Below are 19,487 nucleotides of genomic sequence, written 5' to 3' on the forward strand. Positions count from 1 at the left end.
CCATAACGACCTACTTCCAAACATTTCGAAGCGCCACTTCGGTCTCTCCTTGGACCAGTTTTGCTGTAGCGTGGCAGTTGGAACAAGACTTCTTTAAATAAATAGTAAGTTACGGTATGTCGTTCGAAACAATTAAGACCTCGCGTTTTTGGACAACTTTTTGGACAACGAACAAAAATTTCAGAAACGAAAGAAACACCGTGTACTTGGTGCAGAAGTACTCTGACCTAACGTCCAATTGATTACACGTCTGATTTCTTTAAATTCTTTGTAACATACAAGATTTTCTATTTCCTTTTTCACACTTTTGAGATCGCCTACGAGTTTCCCAGACACTCGAAGAAATGTAAGAATTATAATGTAAATGTACAACGATTAACACAGTTCTTTGATGGGATCGAGTACCGTTTTACAATTTACAATTTTCTTAAAGTTTCACCGAACCCTTGCAACAACAGATGATCGATCTGTTCTTTGCGTTTGGAAAAAAAAAACAGATCCTCCATCGTTTAAAGCGGTTTCGGTCCAACGACTCAAGAAACGAACGAGTTGCTTTCATCGATGGGATTGAAGTTCTTCAACTATTGTTAATTTTATAATTCGTCTGTCACCTGGAACAGCCTACTTTGTTTTTCTACTCTTATAAAAAGAATGTACGAGTAAGGAATAAATTAATTGTATCTTCTGCTCTATTTTGTGTTACCCGTAAGTTTAATTCAGAAACGTCTGTTCGTTTCACTGCCAACTAGCTCCTTGCGATTCATAATACGTCATCTGTCACGACAGTTTGTGGAGGAGTTGCACGTTGTTGTTTCTACGATTTTTTCTCAACGTCCACCATGATATTCTTGACCATCGATTAAACAACCAATTTCTTCTAATTCGTACGAAATACAGAAGTGGACATTCACATCGAGTGCTCGAGGATTCGTTGCTCGTTAAGGTTTAAACGCATTTCTCGCGACATCTATTACGATTTTGTTTCGAAAACGAGACATTTGGAGAGGAAATAAGTCTGACCTGGACCGGGAAGGACGGAGCGGTCAACCAATGTCAGGAATGCGCGTGACGTTGGGAAGGCCGCGGGCGTTCTTAGGAGGTAACAGGTTCAGAGTTAACGGTGTTATGCCCCCACTACCTTTGGTATTTCTTCTACTGTCGTAAGTCTCCTCGGTCAAGGACACTCGAAATCGGGTCACTTGCCTCCCAAAATTTTGCATCGTCCAAAGTAGACAACAGATCCGAAGAATGAACTCTTCGTCGCGCTCTACTCGAGGAGATCCGAGGATTCGAAAAATTCTCCTACACCTTTCTTTGTTTTAAAACTCGTTCGGATGTTTATTGTTATTATTAGGTGAAATACGTTGATTCGTTCTCGTTTGCGTTGCTCATCGATCGAAACGTTTCGCGTATCTTCTCGATTCAAAAATTTGAACATCGAAATCGCTACTTCGAACTAAAAGTAAACTGGTATCCTAGTTCTTAAAATAACGATGCGCGAGTTATTAAGACGCTTCGTAAAGGCGTGACCGGAAGCGCGCATAAGTTTCCCCGGAACGGTCGAACTTTCTCTTAAGCCCACATCCGCAAACGTATTTATCTCCTCGTTACATATATACGCGTATAACAACTCTTCCACGAATTCCGTTTGTCGAGCTACGAACACAATCTAACCGGCGACATTTACAGTATATCTGGTAAATTTTTGTACTCGAGTTCTCGTATACTTCAACTATGTTCAATTTACCATCGGGATTAACAGAAAGGACTAAAGTAAAGAGGTAAAGTAACGCGGTCTCGTGGACAATCGAAAAACGAAGAAAATTTAAATACGAACAACGTGGCCGATTCGCACTTTTACGGTGACAATTAACCCGTATTTGAAAAAATGACACGCAGACTTACCACAAAATGGTACTCCTTCCGGTATCCAGGAACCGTCAGTTTGACATTGTCTTCGTGCTGGTCCAAGAAGTTCGAAGCCCCGTTCGCAAGAGTAAGTGGCCACGGTACCCACGTGCAGCATCGTGTCCTTAAGAAGGGCATCTTCTTCGTCTATGACGTCCTGGACACCTGGTTCCGTGAAGCGAACGATACTGTGCGCAGGTGCTCCAGGGTAACCGCATCCGGCACCATTGCAGCCTGCAACCCGATATAGACGTCATCATTATTAAGTAACTGCCCAGCCTCTCATCAGGGCTTAATGCACCAACCATTATCATAATAAGGATAAGTAAATAAAAGAAATACGTTCTCGCGGGAAATCTTCTCACATGCTTCTCGATACGAATTTACCCGACCTGTACGAGGTACGTGGCAGTAGCGATAATTTCGAACGATACCGGGAATCGTCGAAGAGAAGTTCGTAGTCAAGGAAGGATAATATTATCCAACGATTCAATTTCGTTCGCATTTCAATGCGTGGAAAATCATTGTATCTCTTTCTCTTATGCGCGCGGAGTACACATTAATGCAGATTACGATCGTACTTCAAACCTTCGTGACTAATTACACGAATAATGCAACGTTTTATTGCTCGCTTGGCAATCACTGTACGCGGTGGGCACCGTGAGCGTAGCCCTGGGTGTTACGGTGTCTGAAAGACATGCAACTCACGTCATCGCGCACGAAATGCATTAAAGTCGTTGCAAAGCGGGACGTTGCCTCACCGAGCGTTGGAGTTTTCAAGTCGATGATTTCAATGACCGGTGAGTCTCGTCACCTCCGTGAACGCGAATGAACATTCAACTCACCGGTTCAACCTTTCCCGTTTTTCTTTCCCTCCTTTGTTCCAACGCTTCGCTTACGCAATTAGAATCGTCAATTGGTTGACAATCGCTTCTTTGACGATCCCTATTCTCCCGTGCATTACAATTTTTTATCGTTTTTTTTTTTTCTTTTCTCCTCGTTGAAAGGACATAGAAAGTTTGCGAAACTTTTCGAAACGAGGAAAAACATTGTTTACCGTGAATTTTTATCCGCGATGGTTTTACGATATTATTTATATCGTGAAATTTGAACAAGAAAATGATACGCACTGGATCGAAACAATACTAGCTTTTACCGGATCTTTTGTTATACTTTCTTTTCACATATTACAAGACAAGCGACGTCGATCAAAGAATGTCGTAACGATTTATATCGATACTTTCATAAATCTCTGTATAATTATTGTTTGAAAAATTGTTTACTGTCTGTTTTACGAACTGTCTAAAGTTTGATACTGTACATTTCTGTAAATTTCTGATTACTGTAAATTATTATCGATATTGAAAGCATATAGAAAACGAAGAAAAAAAATGTTATTTATAACCAAATCTTTGAAAATAAAATATAATGGAAAAAGAAAGCATAAAATTTGATTAATTTTTCAAAATGAGATCAAATTTATTTACACGACTCTGATTCTTGAAAGTTCAATTATAATTAATATTTGGACAAATATGTTCAAAGTTCAATCTTGAATATATTGAATCTTTTATTAATTTTACTGGCAGTTGCATTTGGAGTTTCTTAACAATAATATACATTTTTTATATATGTTTGAACGCTAGTTAACAATTTTATCTACCAGTTTCTTCCACTAAAATACTTTTGACTAAATATTTCCATTTTTACCCAAAACATTCTTTCCCTCGTCAGAATCCAGAGCTTAGATCTATGGCGAATAACCGTTTAGCGACGCACACACTTCGCGTATAGTTAATTTTGTCACAATTATAAAGAGATATCTAAATATGAATTAATGTCTCTATAGTACTCCAAAAATGAGCAAGCGACTCTTTAGTCTACGTTTCTTTTTTCGTATTTTGTCTACGGATTGAACAGGAAAGGAACAGCACAGCGAGCATACAACAGTAAATAAATACGAGTAGCTAACCGAACATTGTATTTAAAACATAACGACGTTCGTTTTGTACAATTTTCGAACGAAAAAGTATAAAATATAAATTGTGCAAAAAAGCTGCAGATTCTCTAACCCCCTTGAGTCGTAAATCTGTTTTACTAACTGTAACACAATTGTCTAAACTGCATTCAATTTTATCTTCGTTTCTACACCAAAACACCTGAAACTTAATAAACATATTCAGCCTTTAACTTCGGTCGGTATCTTCCGTATCAACCCCACTGTTATTTAAGAACGAAAAATCCGTTTTCACGTAACTACGTATTCAATGTAGTAAATGTTATGGCATAACTACCCGTTGTAAAAGTAAAATTTTCAAAATTTACGCACACGTTCCAGTAAACCAATTCTATGCAATACCATTGCATTGTGTCTCGCGAGAAGTACGTTGTTCCCCGGACAGGTAACACAAAGCGTTTTAACTAAAATTATTACCTACAATATCATTTATCGGACGTGAAACTTGTTCGCTCGTTGCCGAGCGAATTGACCGATATTTTGGATATCATCGCCGGGTATCTGGATAAATTAATGACAGGCTACTACAACTCTGCACGATTTGATTACGAACCGAAGAGCAGATTTTATCTCGGGCGTCACGAGCCGTTAAATCAATAATCTTTGGTAACTACCAGGTGCCCGTGGAAACAGATAAGCAGAAGAAAACGCCACGGGCCCGTAACGGAAACGATAATGCAAGCAGCTCACATCCTGCAGCTATCGCGCAATCACCTAGGAAGTCATCGGCTATGCCGGCATACGCGTTACCGTGTGTGCCAACCCGAATGATGTCCGAGGGAAGTAAAATCCGACCGACCTCGCGAAATTTCACCCATACGTTTTACGTAACACGACCATTTTTCTTCTTCACCGTACCGGTCACGCTGCTTTTCCATTATCCGTGTCTTTGTCACCGCCACCGTTACGAGTTTCTGGCAATCGAAAGGATCGTCGCTTTCTAGCGCGATTTGCATTCTAAAGACAAGCTCGCGTACGTGTACCGGCGACCGAATAATTTTCTGCGACTTCTTTCCATCACGGTTGTTCCGTTTGTTTCGCCATATTGTATTTCTGCGCAAGTTTTGATTCGACGAGAGTAAAGATTTATTATCAGGTTATTATCGGTGACTAAATAATTTTCTACGACTTCTTTAGATCATGGTTGTTTCGATTGTTTCGTTATATTGCGTTTCTGGGCAAGTGTTGTTTTGACTCGAGTCAAAGTCAAGTCAAAAGTCAAGTTTTAACTCGACGAGAGTAAGGATTTATTATCAGGTTATTATCGGTGACTAAATAATTTTCTACGACTTCTTTAGATCATGGTTGTTTCGATTGTTTCGTTATATTACGTTTCTGGGCAAGTGTTGCTTTGACTCGAGTCAAAGTCAAGTCAAAAGTCAAGTTTTGACTTGACGAGAGTAAGGATTTATTATCAGGTTATTATCGGTGACTAAATAATTTTCTACGACTTCTTTAGATCATGGTTGTTTCGATTGTTTCGTTATATTACGTTTCTGGGCAAGTGTTGCTTTGACTCGAGTCAAAGTCAAGTCAAAAGTCAAGTTTTGACTTGACGAGAGTAAGGATTTATTATCAGGTTATTATCGGTGACTAAATAATTTTCTACGACTTCTTTAGATCATGGTTGTTTCGATTGTTTCGTTATATTACGTTTCTGGGCAAGTGTTGCTTTGACTCGAGTCAAAGTCAAGTCAAAAGTCAAGTTTTGACTCGACGAGAGTAAGGATTTATTATCAGGTTATTATCAGTGACTAAATAATTTTCTACGACTTCTTTAGATCATAGTTGTTCCGATTGTTTCGCCATATTACGTTTCTGTGCAAGTTTCAACTCAACGAGAGTAAGGATTTATTATTGGGATACACCGAGGATTCGATACGATTGTTCATTTCCAGTAAGAATCGTTGAAATTTCATTTACGCAATATGCGTACAGCAGAATGCAAGTGTTGTACCCAGCGACCGAAATAAGAGAGTCGAGAAAGAATTTCAACGCTTTCGTAATTAAGGTGGAATTCTGGAAAAAAAATAGAGCCTTCCCTCGTCGTGTAAGCGCGGATTTCGGCGAACTCGGAATTTTATCGTTTTCGAAAAGACAGGTGAGAATTATTTAAACACGGAGAAATATGTACGAGATCGATAGATCTTGGGAAGAGTTACTTCGTATTATAACGTTCGAAAGTGGTTTACACTGCAATAGGTATGCGGTATCGGGGTTTATTGCAGGATGTCGATTATCGGAGGTATGGGAAAAGAGTGAAAAACGATCAAGCCAAGATTTATAGATAACGGCTCCTAGAAAGCCTGAAAGGCCAGGTGTTAACTCCGTAGAATTCATTTGGGAGACAATAGGAAGTGGCGCGTGCGCAGCTACTATACGAGACGACTTAGAAAAGTGAATGAAAAGTAGCTCACAGAAAAGTTAACAGAAGTGTTACAGAACGTAATCGCGGTGATAGGTACTCACGAGTTCCGTCGTTCGATTGACATCGTTCGTAAACTTAGAGCTGGCGAGCTTTGTTGTAATTTATTCCCCCGAAATGCGAGGATGAACTTCTAATTAATTATCAGGTCGTCGAAGCAACATTCCTTAACGAATAAGTGGTTAAACGGTTTTGAATCTAGGCATAGAAACGTCGTGAGTGTAACGGTTCGTACTATGCGATTAACATATTTATCAGACACTTTGTCTGCTCTTCCTGTCTATTATGGCTGACCAACAGAACCGAACTTAAATATGAGTCTGAGACCGAGAGTGCCGCAAACCGGAAAAGATTAGATACATTAGGCACCTTTGTGTATTCGTTTCTTATAAAATTGATTCGGAATAGGTTAATTAGAATATAAATTACACATATATTACAGATAAATTAGATAGGGAGTTCGAGCTATTACTGATCAGCAGTTTGTTCCTGAATCCTTATAAGGAACACGATGCCTTAAATCAATTCTAAAAATACATATACAATAGGTCAATTTCTAATTAAAAAAAAATGAAAGTTTATAATTCAAAATTTACCGCAAATTATGATAATTTTTTATGAGAAATAAAACTTTCTCCTATTCTATCGATTTTTTATAGCTTTATGAAAAAACTATTCATAAGTTTAACACGAACACTTGGTAAATACAATACACTATGTAGAGTAGAATGACAGTGAAGTAAGTCAGCTGTTCTTTATTAAATTTACACGGAATAACATTGCGTACACCTTTTAGAATATACAGTGCCCCAAACTACGTGTTTACCCCTATTAAAAATGAGAGGAGTGACTTTTATGGAAAATCTAAATAATTTTATTAACTAATTCGAATATGCTCCATCGAATGGTAATAATTTCAACTTCTAATACCGACCAAGAAAACTGTTTGAGACGAAACTTTCATACTTTTTTATGTTGAATCTGAATATGCAATAAAAAGTATCGTGTTCGATTAAAAGGAACCCGACTTTCGGTATAAATAGCCTATTTCCGGTCGGTACCAAAACTTTCAATTATTACCATTCGATGAAGCGTACTCTAATTAATTAATAAAATTGTTTGCGTCTTTCGTAAAAATCATTCGTTCTCATTTTAATAGGGTGGCCAGGTGGTGCAAGACACTCTGCATATGTGTTTATTGGTTAATATGAAACTGTGTTTTCCCGATAAAATTTTCATTCGTGTTAATGATGCGATGTTCTGTGATATTATTATAAAATAAAATTATAATAATTGTACTACCATCGATGTATTCAACTAAACACTTACTTAACTCGATGGAATTTCTTTTCATTGCTATTTTCTCTTAAATCGATCTTGAATATTTAATTAATTGTATTTCATTAAACTGGTTTAAAGAGTTATTAATGATAAAATCAGTTTTTTGTTTATAAATCTACTCTTTTCCTTCCTAATTACTTTCTTCCCAAAAAGTCGATGAAATATTTATTTAAATATAGTGCACTCTCTCATCCTTTCGAACATAGATTTGGATTTAAACATTTTTATTCCTATTTTTATCGCCGAAAAAGATTACTTTTAAGGATATATTTCATTGTCCTTAAGTATCTGTATAACGCGTGCTTACTTTTTTTAAATTTCCTAAAATTGACTAACTCAACTCTCATTTTCATATCACGTTTACTCAGATCTTGTTACGCACATACAGCAGTTTTATGACTATGAAATGTTTATTCTGATTGAGCAAATAGAGAAGACAAAAGTGAAATCGTTATTGAATACAAGAGATTCAACATTTATGCAATCGGTATTTTCTAATGTAATATCATTGCTGTAATAATGTATACCATTGGAGTACAAGTTGTAACAAAGTATAAACTTTCTAAAAGCAATAAATGTAACTCTGATCATATTCTTTGGTTTATTTGAATTTGAGATTGGGTTTGTTGAAAATAGAATTGAAAAAGTAAAAATATTGCTTTAAATTGATAGCAATACGTCGTCAAAAAGAATTTATTTTACTGGACACTAGTTTAAACTATTGTATTATATTTACTTTGTTTGTGATTCATAATTGTACGTCAACACATGAGCATTTATTAATATTACAATTTTTTTCCTACCCTCAATGTGTACATAACGTATTAAGTAGTCTGTAACAGAATAGCGTGTACTATTTCTAATTAAATTGATAAAATGGGAGAGGAACAGAATATACTGCGGTAATGGACAGTATTATACAATGCTTCAAACACTTTCAACTTATTATAACTTGGAAAACAAAGGTTGAACAATATCTTCGTATAACATTGTTTTCTCGTTTCTTGCTGTAAAGAATACATCTGAAATCAATCCTTTCGACTATAAATTATATTTCTACGACGTAGACCATAATAATGCTATTAATCTTTGGTTTATGTCATACGAAATTCTAACCAATAGCAAAATAATCTTTTTCAAAAATTCGAATTCTCTCCAGAGGCATACACTTCGGTGTCCATTATTGGATTAATATTATTAACGCTTAATGGATAAGCATCCTCTATAATATATAATTACTAATGTAATAGCTTGTTCGCATGACAGCTAATGTAGAAATCCGTCACAGTAAAAACCTTGAATTATTTATTTATTCAGCTGAAACCTCTATCGGGTGGTGTATTTATAATAGCATTCGTTTCTATTCGCTTTCTTTTTAATGTATAGATGTATTAGTTTTAGAATGCGCAACGGTGGTTAAGCGACCTCCTTCTACGAAGGTTCGTGCATGTTTGCCGAAGATTATCGGGCAGCTTGTTTTCCACAAAAGTTACTTCAGTAGTTGAACTGACGGTTCGTTGCATCCGTCTAATGTAGGTTGCTACCTCGCGTCATCGTAATTGTTAAGCCATAAACCGGGGCAGAGTTTGAACTTACGCTGAACTTCGAGATGCAAAAACAGCTTCAAGAGTTGTTCCTCGTTTTTCGATCAATCATGATTCCAGCTACACCCGTGATACAAACTGCTTATTTTGTATCTTTCTATCGCGTGGAACAGTCGTTCATAATAATTTGAACGACTCGATGTAGGAAACTATAAAGTTTATACGTTGAGGTTAAAGTATTTATTAACCTTTACTGTCTAGTATAACGAAATTGGTATACTGAAATAATGTAAGACAGTATTCGGCTCTTTTTAGATCACTTTGTATATCTGAAAATAACAAATCGAACGAAGACCTAACAATGAAAAATAGTATTTTGTTATTATGAAGAAATACCAATATATCGAAGGAATATACTGAGGGTAATATATAAAATCGTGATTAAGATTTCCAACAATAACAAATATGTATGTACGTTTGAAAATGATTGCAGAAATCCACAAGAAGAAATGAAAATTTGGCTTCACTTTAGTTTTCTGTAACACGAAGGTATCAGAAAACATGTTTCTATTTCGAGAAATACAGCCAAAAGAAGAACTATACGTTCACTACCAACACAATGCTGGAATTTACAATGATTCGTTTTAACAATCCACTTGAAACCGTGTTCACTTTTTTGCAAATGTAAAGGATAATTACGATATTTATATACACTTTTCAAAATAATTCAAAAATTATCTACCGAAGTAACTTCGTAGCTCATAGAGATATTCAATAACTTGAAAGTTTTAACATGTTCCATTTACAACTCAAACATTCGATAATATCATCATCATTTTATATACACCCGAATTGTCGAAAAGCGAGATCCCCTAATTGTTTCAAGGAGATCGTTAAAAGCGAAGAGTGCTTAATGCTCCGTTTTCATTCTCGAATTTCTTCGTTTCACGAATATTTGCTAACGTAAATGTCCATAATGTACGTGGAAAATACTTCTGGACACGACTTAGTTACTTCTATCGTAAACTAAACGTAATTACAACTGAAAATTATACCTCGCCTTTTCCTAATATGCATTTCATTGAAATATAAAGTGTTGATATTATACACAATTATGTATTACAGGTACAACTAAAGTACAGCAAACATGTTATTCGGAACATACTGTGTAAAAAAACAGAATTAAAAACGGAAATCATTTCACAAAAGCAATTTTAATTAAGGCCCGAAGATGGTAAAACCAGCTTGGCAAGAATCTCAATTATATCCATCCGCACACATTGCAACGGCGGCTTCATGAAAGTTGGCACAATTATGCGTGAAAGATACTTCTTACTATATTTCAAAAGTATACATAAAAATCTGTATAAAATATTAAGGAACATGCAACAAAGATGTTTCTTATTTTATAAGTTTGTAGTAACAGAAACTGTTCTTTTATATAGAATTTAATTAATTCTTGACGAAAGTTAGCTGCAAAACCTGACCCCTTTAAATATATGTATCATTGTTCTCATAAATGCTATACCATAACACTGCTATGATATTAAACCTGTTCGCAACTTACAGACTCGAAGAAACGAGCTCTTCTTAATGCAATTTATAAATTGTGGTGCTTTTTCGTTTAAAAAGAACAAAAATTTATATATTCACTACAGATTAAAATGGATCAACTACGAAAGAGAAAATTTGATCGAAATAAGATTTAAGTTAAATAGTCGTTTAAATGATTGTATTACGAAAAAATGGTTCGATAACCTTTCATTGCTATCGTGCTTTTCTTATCCTCGAAATGACACTTTTATTATAATAACGTATTAGAAGACAAAAACTGTATAATTATTCAAGCATTCCCTATCTAGAAACGTATCTACTTTGTTAATTCCTAGTATCTTTCATTATGTTTTGGTTTCGGAAGAATCTCATTTTTTATTCTTCAAAAAATCGTTGTCATACGAAACCCACTTATATGTATGTGGGTCAGTAGAATGGACAAAACGAGTCACAATTGCATGGAAAGGGTAAAAGTTATTCCGGTGCAAATATCAGATCACCGCTATTTCAACCGTTATCTTTCAGCAATGATTATCGTAGCGATTTGATCAACCATCGTGTCTTGCTATCAACGCATACCGTAGTACAATTTTTTGTAGACTTGCAAATCGAAATTTTTCTATCGATCTAACATTGCCGGGTTCCTAAAACACAAAGTAGGATAATGATAAAGTAAAATCCTTGTTAAAAAATGAAAACCATAGGGACAAACTAACATCGACTATCGCTATATCGAGTTCTCTGAATACGAACAAAATAAAAAATGGAAATACTGTACCAAGAATATATAAAAAAAATAAGGAAATAATATTTTTTCCTTAATATTGCATTTGAAAGTGATTACTATCTGTAACGGTAAGTACGTATTGTGCGAAATGATTAAAGATCAAATTTACTACTCTATGAACATTTCAATACCCCTTTGTTTACAAAGTTTAAGATTTAGTAAACTTCGTGTTTAATATTTTTCTTTCAACTTGTCAATAAAGTATTCTCTCATCCACGTATACGAAATGTCTCGCGATCGATGGTATAGCCAAGCGCTGAGCGATCGTACGTTTAAAAATAAAGTGAAAACGAGGCTTCATTTTCGAGAAAAACGAGTTTAAGAAATAGCACGCAAGCTCGCGTGCGTTTAAAAAATAACATTTCTGCTTGTATATTCTTACATTTACGTACTGTCTGCGAATGCGACGTTTCCAGTAAAATCCATAAAATCCCACTTTAGCAAAAACGCGTGATGACCCGAAACGATTTCGATACGAATTTCCTTGAAAGCGAAGCTTCGTACGAATAAAACGCGTTCCACGTCTTCGATTAATTTTTCCACATAAAATCATCCGATTCATTCGTATCACTCGTTACGGAGCACCCTGTATACGCAGAAACTTTCATATTTCTACTCGTAGAACATATTGACACAGATCGAGCGTTTAATTCTGGGACACTGTGCATTACCGTGTTAAATTTCGGTTGTTTGTAAGAAAATTTCTGCGCGGGAAAAATGTAACGCTGTTGTTGATTTCACGGAAAGAGAACGTACAGGCCAGCGTTTACACATCGCAAACGTTCTAACTGGATATCTGTAACGCAACACGTGGTTTCGACGATTCGCCCACGTCCAAAGAAAAGTGGATAATCAGGGCAAAAGTAGGTGAGAAGAGGAAGGTCGAACTCCGCCTTCTTCTTCCTCTTCTTCCTCGTTCGCCAGGGTCTCCCGTTACTTCACGGAATCGTGGGAAATTAGGAACTGAGCCAGGCTAATTAAACGCGTCGACCTTTTGTTTTCAAGGTAGAAACGAACGTGTGCTTCGTGGTTCGCGTGTGTGCGTAACACGCACGTGTCAATCGCTTTCGATAATTTCAGAGGTCCTACCAGTTTTCCGATCTCTGCCTGATTTCTACGGCAGTGGTCAGTAGGTCGGAGCAAAATGCGAACGCGCTCGCTTTGCGAAATTTCGGCGTACGAATATACACCGCCGATCAATATTTTTCGAACACCCTTCCTGCAACGAAATAAACGAACAGAGAACATTTCATCGAAAATATTATCATCCCGTATTAACTGAATAGAATACAATTCGAGACGAAAATTATAATCGTAATTGATCTTGGTCGTTCGAAGAACAGATTCTTATCAATCTATCTTTGTAAACTTCTTTGAAGTAGAAAACATTCGTGACAGAAATTCTCGCTTAACGAAGAAAAACTTTTGTCGTTTGCTTAGAAAACGGTATCAAAGCGAAAACAAGTTTTTAACGGCCAGAAGATACGAATTCGTGAAAATTATCCGACTCGATACTTCGTGTTTCCTCGAGAAGGAGTAATTTTTAAGTTTTCTGTGTTTTTCTAAAGAGTATTCGCCACGTGTAAATTCTATTCTATATCGTATCGAAGTAACGTTCTTTTAATATAAATGGGTAAAATTTTGCACGAATATGAGCGCAAAAAAAGGTTATTTTAGGAAGATCGACAATATACATGCAACATTTGTCGCGAAGGTAACGTTTACAAATTTTGTCTCGAGTTAATTTTCAACGATTAAGGGCAAGTATATCTGCTACACAAAGACACCGAGCTATGGAGTATATTTCTTTTTTTCAAATTTTATAAAATTGCTTTATTATTTCTCAAATATCATCGATTTAAATTTTGAATTTTAACTTTAAATAAATACAAGTTGAAACGATGATTTTTTACCATAAATTTTTACTGCAAAAAATCCATTTTTTTGCAATCAACGAAATACTCGAACAAGTGTTCCGCATTGGCTCTATTATTTGTACACTAACTGATAAAATAATATTCTTGTAACTACTCACGAAATTGAAACTCCTTTTTTTCGGCAAATCGAAAGCTATATAATATAAATAATCCAAGATTTGTCAGGGTACTTATTTTGTTAATCTCGTTGAAATTCAAAATATATTTCACGTTGCATCCGTACTCGAGGATTAATTTTTAATTTTGACGTAACGATCGATGTGTTAAAAGCTTCTTCCGTCAGAAAATAATTCAAAGGTTTAAATAAACGGTAATCCTTGGATAATGAGTCCGATTCAGTTATCGTAAAGCCTCTTTTGCAATATTTTGGACCTATATAATAAAAGAGAAATGACACCACGTGTATCGATCAATGACGTTCATTGAATTCAGAAGCCTTTAATAGTAATTTCTACGGTAAAATAACCCTCGAAATAAAATGGCACACATTCCCAAAAGAAACAAATTGTTTATTCGTCGTCATTACGACGAAATTAACCAACTACCTGCTAGAAAGTTTTTCATCGAACAATATTCAAATTTACCGTTATTATTATTTCTCTTATTTGTTGAATCAACGACTGTGGTAAAATTAGAAAGAAAAGCTCGGAGAAAAGGTATATACACATATCCATTGTAACAATTTAATGGCTGTGAGAATCGACTACTTTACGATAACGTTTAAATCGACGAGCTTGAATGAAAGATTGGAGATAAAGAAACGAAAGACGGATAGATTGATATGACTGAGTAGCGATTCAAACGGAAGAATGTAATTAGTTGGGAACACAGTGTTCAGGAAGTACTTGAAAACTGCGTAACAGAAAAGTGTGTGGCTCTCCATGAAACGTGGGAAATACGGGCAACCGTCTCTTTACTATGAGAAGCGATCGCGATTGGTAAACGTAGAAAAGGCATTTTTATGAAACGTTTTTCACGCACAATGTAGGTGGATTAATCTCGACATCTACGACAACTTTTCTAATGGGACGTAATAAACACTATCCAGAACAGTTGGATCGCGTAACTGAACTCTCCTTAAAGTAATACGACTTTTCCTATTTGCTGGGGCCATTAGAAATCCTGTCTTCGGTGATAATAAATCACGCTTCAAGAATATATCTCACAGTTGGTTTCCTGTGTGCACGGTGGCTTAGAGAAGCAATCTTGCAGTCAAAGGCTACAGCGAAGAGAATGTATGCTTGTTACGTCGATGTTTGTAAAATATTGTTACGGTTATGATAAAACAGAATTGTCAAAAATACGTTGATAGAATTTGAAAGAAACCCAGGTATTCCGTTTAGGGTTACTAGATGTATCCCATTTCGGGATAAAATACTCCGTTTGTTAAATAATTTCTACAAAATAACACTTTTTACTAACATCGAATAGAATATGTTGAATACCAGCTCATTTAATATTGAATTAACCCTAAATGTGTGATAAAATACTGAAAGAAATTTAAAAAAATACGAAACTAGTATAGTAAAATGTTTGAATTTGTTTATTTTGTTGTTTAATCGAATGTACGGTTCTAACGTTGTCTATTTAAAATTATGACAATAAAATATGTTATTAAAAAATTTGCCCTTTTTAGGATCTTAAGCACCTCGAAATAAAATGTTTCACATGGCTAATTCTATATAGCAACGATGAAATATTTATTGTAAAAGTAAACTTTGCTAAAGCGATAAAATGATTCGAACGTTAAATTATTTTGTAAGTAATTATTGTTAAACGCATTGTTGGAACACATTTTGTATTAATTTCGTGCTTACAGCGACAATTTGTATTAATTTTACATAATTTTGTACAACTCAATTTTCCCAATAAATACGTTATAACTGTTATAATATATTCTTAATAATTGTACACAGGAAAGGCCGTTTGTTTGCAATTTTTCGAAAGAACGTTGAAGTCAATCGAGTACTAATAGTAATTCAAATGCGCAATCCTCGCGTATCTCTTCAATAAGAATTTATACCTTGTAACAGTCGCGATAATAACAAATAAAAGTAAGTATTCTAGAATCGTAATTGAAGCAAACTCACGTCGTATTATCGGGTAACCAGCAGGACGATTTAGCATACGTGTTACGGTAGTAGAGACAAGAAACTTGAAGGCAGATTCGTCAGAAATCCAACGAGAAAATCAGAACAGTTGGCTGTATCGAGTGTGCAGTTTGGAATGTTTTTATTTCAACCTAAGAAACGAACATTCTACAATCCATATACCGAGATCCAACAGAATACAACGATAGTAACTACATACGATTCTAGCTCGAGTAATAACGTTCGTTGGATGTTTTATCGAATGCGGATAGAATTGGTAGACAGCTAATTTGATACGTATGCAAAGGAGATGAGTACATTTGCCGAGTTACACCTGAAAAACAGATTTATGAGCCGAGGACGGCATACATACAAGTGAGAAAACGAGTTTGGTTAGCCTCGTGCAGGTGAAATCGACATTGAAGAATTAGTTGCCCTTCCAGGACAAATAGAAACACAAATTGAGAGATCCATGTCCGGTTTCACCAACGAGAAGAATTATTCGTTAATCGAACACGACAGATGAAACCATAGATAACAAGATAATAAGCAGATTCTCTATTGCGAGGTATCTATAAATATATTCTTTTCGATATTATAGATGAATTCGAGATAAATAGAAACATTGATCCGTGTTTGTGTCAACTTTGTGTATCGAAAAAGGTTCGACGAATAAATGAAAATTAACAATCATTTTGCTTATTCTTTAACCACTTCCGATGAAATTAATCAGATACTCGTTCGATGAAGATAAATTTACAAAAGTTTGTTCAAAACAATACTCGGAACGAAATATACCACGCTTGGGACATGTATGTGTTTGTTAATTTTATTCGACGAGAAACGACGTATTTCATCGCGATAAAAATTATAATGCATTCACCGTAGATTTTTATCTCACAAAGATGCGAGGCATATGCTTTGTTTCTAAAACTCTCGTAGATTTCTTGCATCTCTAATTAGTCAACTTCTCGTTTACCCTAAAGTGCAAGCGGACACTCTCTTTAAGATAGGTAAACGAGAGGCTTTGTAAATTTTATTTTGCAACGAATTTAAACGTGAGAATAGTTTATCTTTTCATCTCGATGTTGCGAACGATTTCATCGCATACTTTGTTAAAACATATCGCAAATTTTCAATCACAATTCGTACGCATCTTTATATTTATATTTTCCACGCGACGTTAATTCTTCGAGAGCCAACATTTTGAACAGAAATTTCACCGAACTCACCGATGACAGTAACTGTAAAAGAGACAAAAAAAAAATTATACTGTTACACGTTTGCAGATTCACTACACTTCCGTGTCGATCGAAATGTTGCGGCGTACACCTGTTAAAGCGTCGATGTCAATACCGATGCAACGTTTGAACTCTACGAGGAAATGTTGATATTTAATCGCAGCACGATCGAGGAGCAATTGAAATTAAAGTGCAAAAGACGAACCTTGGGTAGCCAAGCCGACGACGATTAAAAGAAACACAGCTCTTCTCTCCATGTCTTCGTGACTCGATCTTTTTTATAAACTTTGACTCCAAACGATCAGCCGGTAGTTGTCTGTCAACGGTAACAATCTCTCCCGATGATCGATGAACAATCTCTTCTGGTAGCACTCCGACTCGCGAATGTTATTAATCCAGTAAAGGAGCACTCTCCGACTCTCGAGTTCATCGAATGTGCCACGAGGGTAACGTCATTTCGGTACTGTTTCCGTGAGGATCGTCCAAATACCGATTACGAACCGGAACTCCTCGAAGAGGACGACCGTTCCGGATGACGCGCGACTACTTTTTCCAAAGTAGTAACGATCTCTCGAGTTGCAAGTGACTTTCGGGAATACGTGGACTCGAACGACCGATGTGAAACGATCTTTTCTAAAGACTGAGGTGCTTACTCCTTGGCAGGAAGTCGTCCAGGTGTTCTGCTCCCCCACTTGCTGCTCTTCTCTACCACCTCTCCGTGCAGGTAACGACCGATGTGCTGGTTGCCATCGAGAACGAGGCTGACTTGTGCGACTGACTGACTGTTCGTCCCCTGTACTTACGTGCTCCTCAGGTATTCAGGCCAACTTTTGATGCGACACCGCCGAGCCTCAAGTTGACAGGATTACCCTATGCCTGAAACACGGCAAATTTCACGAAAAAATCGATTTGAATACGACGTTTCGTTACAACGATAGAAACGCTGAAACATCGAACCTGAAACAAGAAAAGAATACCGAAGTACGTTGAACGATTATTATTACAGAATCTGATCCACGGAGAACAAATTACGCTATCTTTGCAAATACTGCACTGATTGTGTTAAAATACAAAATTCGTTAACCGTGTTCTAATTACCGATGACTAAAGTTACGTACCTGTTCTGTTTCTGGTTCGTAACATTTTCGTGGTATCGAAGTTCAACCAAGTAAAGTTCAGGAGAAAGGTAAAACCTTTTCTCGCGGTATTTAATAAATAAACCTTTATGTAAAAATCCATTAGCAACCTAGGACGAAGCAACATGTTTTGGGAGAAACGAAATATTTTCAATACCTATGCAATTATATAATAATTTGAATATTATAGACGGTTCTTGTCACAATCGTAATGTTAAATTTAATTAAACCATCTCTTAAAAAAAAAACGATAAAAATAAGGACAACAAGTAAAAAAGATAAGAAATATAATTTGTTAAGCAAGTTTACCAAAGATAAATAATATTCGTTAACGTTCGCGAATATTTTGCTTAAATAATGATAACGAACGCTTTAAGGACAATGTAGTACAAGCGAAGCAAAATCAAATTATTATCGGTCGTAGAGTGAAGAAAAATTTAAAGGTTGCCACGAAGCAAAGATGAAAAAATGTTGCACTTAACGATATTGCAAATGTTAATCCGACATTTAGTCGATGTAAATACTTACATCTACGATTTGTATTCAAATCTAGAAAGAAATGAAAATAAATGTTTCAAAAATGTTGCACGATCGATTTCATCACTCTAGAAAAAATTGAAACAGTTAAACATGTAAAAATAGTAAATTATTTCATGTAAAATAATTATTTGATTCTGCGTATGTCAACAAGGCTATCTTTCCCAGACAAACATAATTTACCGCCTTGAATGTGTCAGTAATCTTCGATTTTTTCGATGGAATGTTTTAAATTTTTATTCTAGCATTTAAACGAAAATCAAATAGCGAACAAACGTAAAAATGTAACAGCTATCGTTCACCGTGATATCAACGAACAAAATTTTAATGTTGCAAACACTTTAAGAAATATAGGTTGTGGTGTAGAGAGTCAAGGTCATGACTGAGTTTATCAACAAACTCGAGAATACGTGAAAGGACTTACATTCCGTTAGTATTACTTAAATATGGATTACACCTTTTTTTCATAATAAGGAAAATGGAATACAGAAACTCCGAGACAACAAATATGATTATAACTTACGGTGAATGTTATAAAAATACAGTGCAGGTAAACATTTCGTACGTAAAAACGTACTCTGATCAGAAACATTCACGGTATCGTATATTCGAAAATTGTTTTAAAAAACGTCAGGTAAGAGGAAGTTTTGAATCGCATAAACGCATCGGTACAAAACCAGTAAACAGTAGACATTGCAGTTTGAACGTCCTGTAAATCTGCATATTACTTTGCGTAGCGTCTCACGAATTAACGATATCGATTAATCGAGTCTAAATAATTGGAGTGCTTCATCGCCATAAATTACATCTCTATAAGTGTCCTCGTATCAGAAATTGTACGAAGACTAAAATATAATTATTTTTGGAAGCACTGTTCGATTACCGATAAAACTGTATTTACAAACAATGGATAATGTTCAGTGGATTTACGAAACATGCATTTCTAGGCTACGGATAATACACATTGACT

At 35.7% G+C, this 19,487-nt stretch overlaps 1 protein-coding gene across 1 annotated transcript in view; it reads right to left on the reverse strand.

Annotated features, from left to right (window-relative positions):
• Positions 1–17,462, reverse strand: part of LOC143147791 (uncharacterized) — a 55,847-nt gene extending 38,385 nt beyond the window's left edge. The window contains exons 1-2 of the mRNA XM_076313389.1: positions 17,050–17,462; positions 1,906–2,142 (exon numbers count right to left, since the gene is read on the reverse strand). Of these exons, the coding sequence (XP_076169504.1) occupies positions 1,906–2,142; positions 17,050–17,101 (289 nt within the window). The 5' untranslated portion in view covers positions 17,102–17,462. The remainder of the gene's footprint in view (positions 1–1,905; positions 2,143–17,049) is intronic.
• Positions 17,463–19,487: the final 2,025 nt, after the last annotated feature.

This window comes from Ptiloglossa arizonensis, chromosome 6, assembly GCF_051014685.1.
Source record: "Ptiloglossa arizonensis isolate GNS036 chromosome 6, iyPtiAriz1_principal, whole genome shotgun sequence".
NCBI classification, from domain to species: domain Eukaryota; kingdom Metazoa; phylum Arthropoda; class Insecta; order Hymenoptera; family Colletidae; genus Ptiloglossa; species Ptiloglossa arizonensis.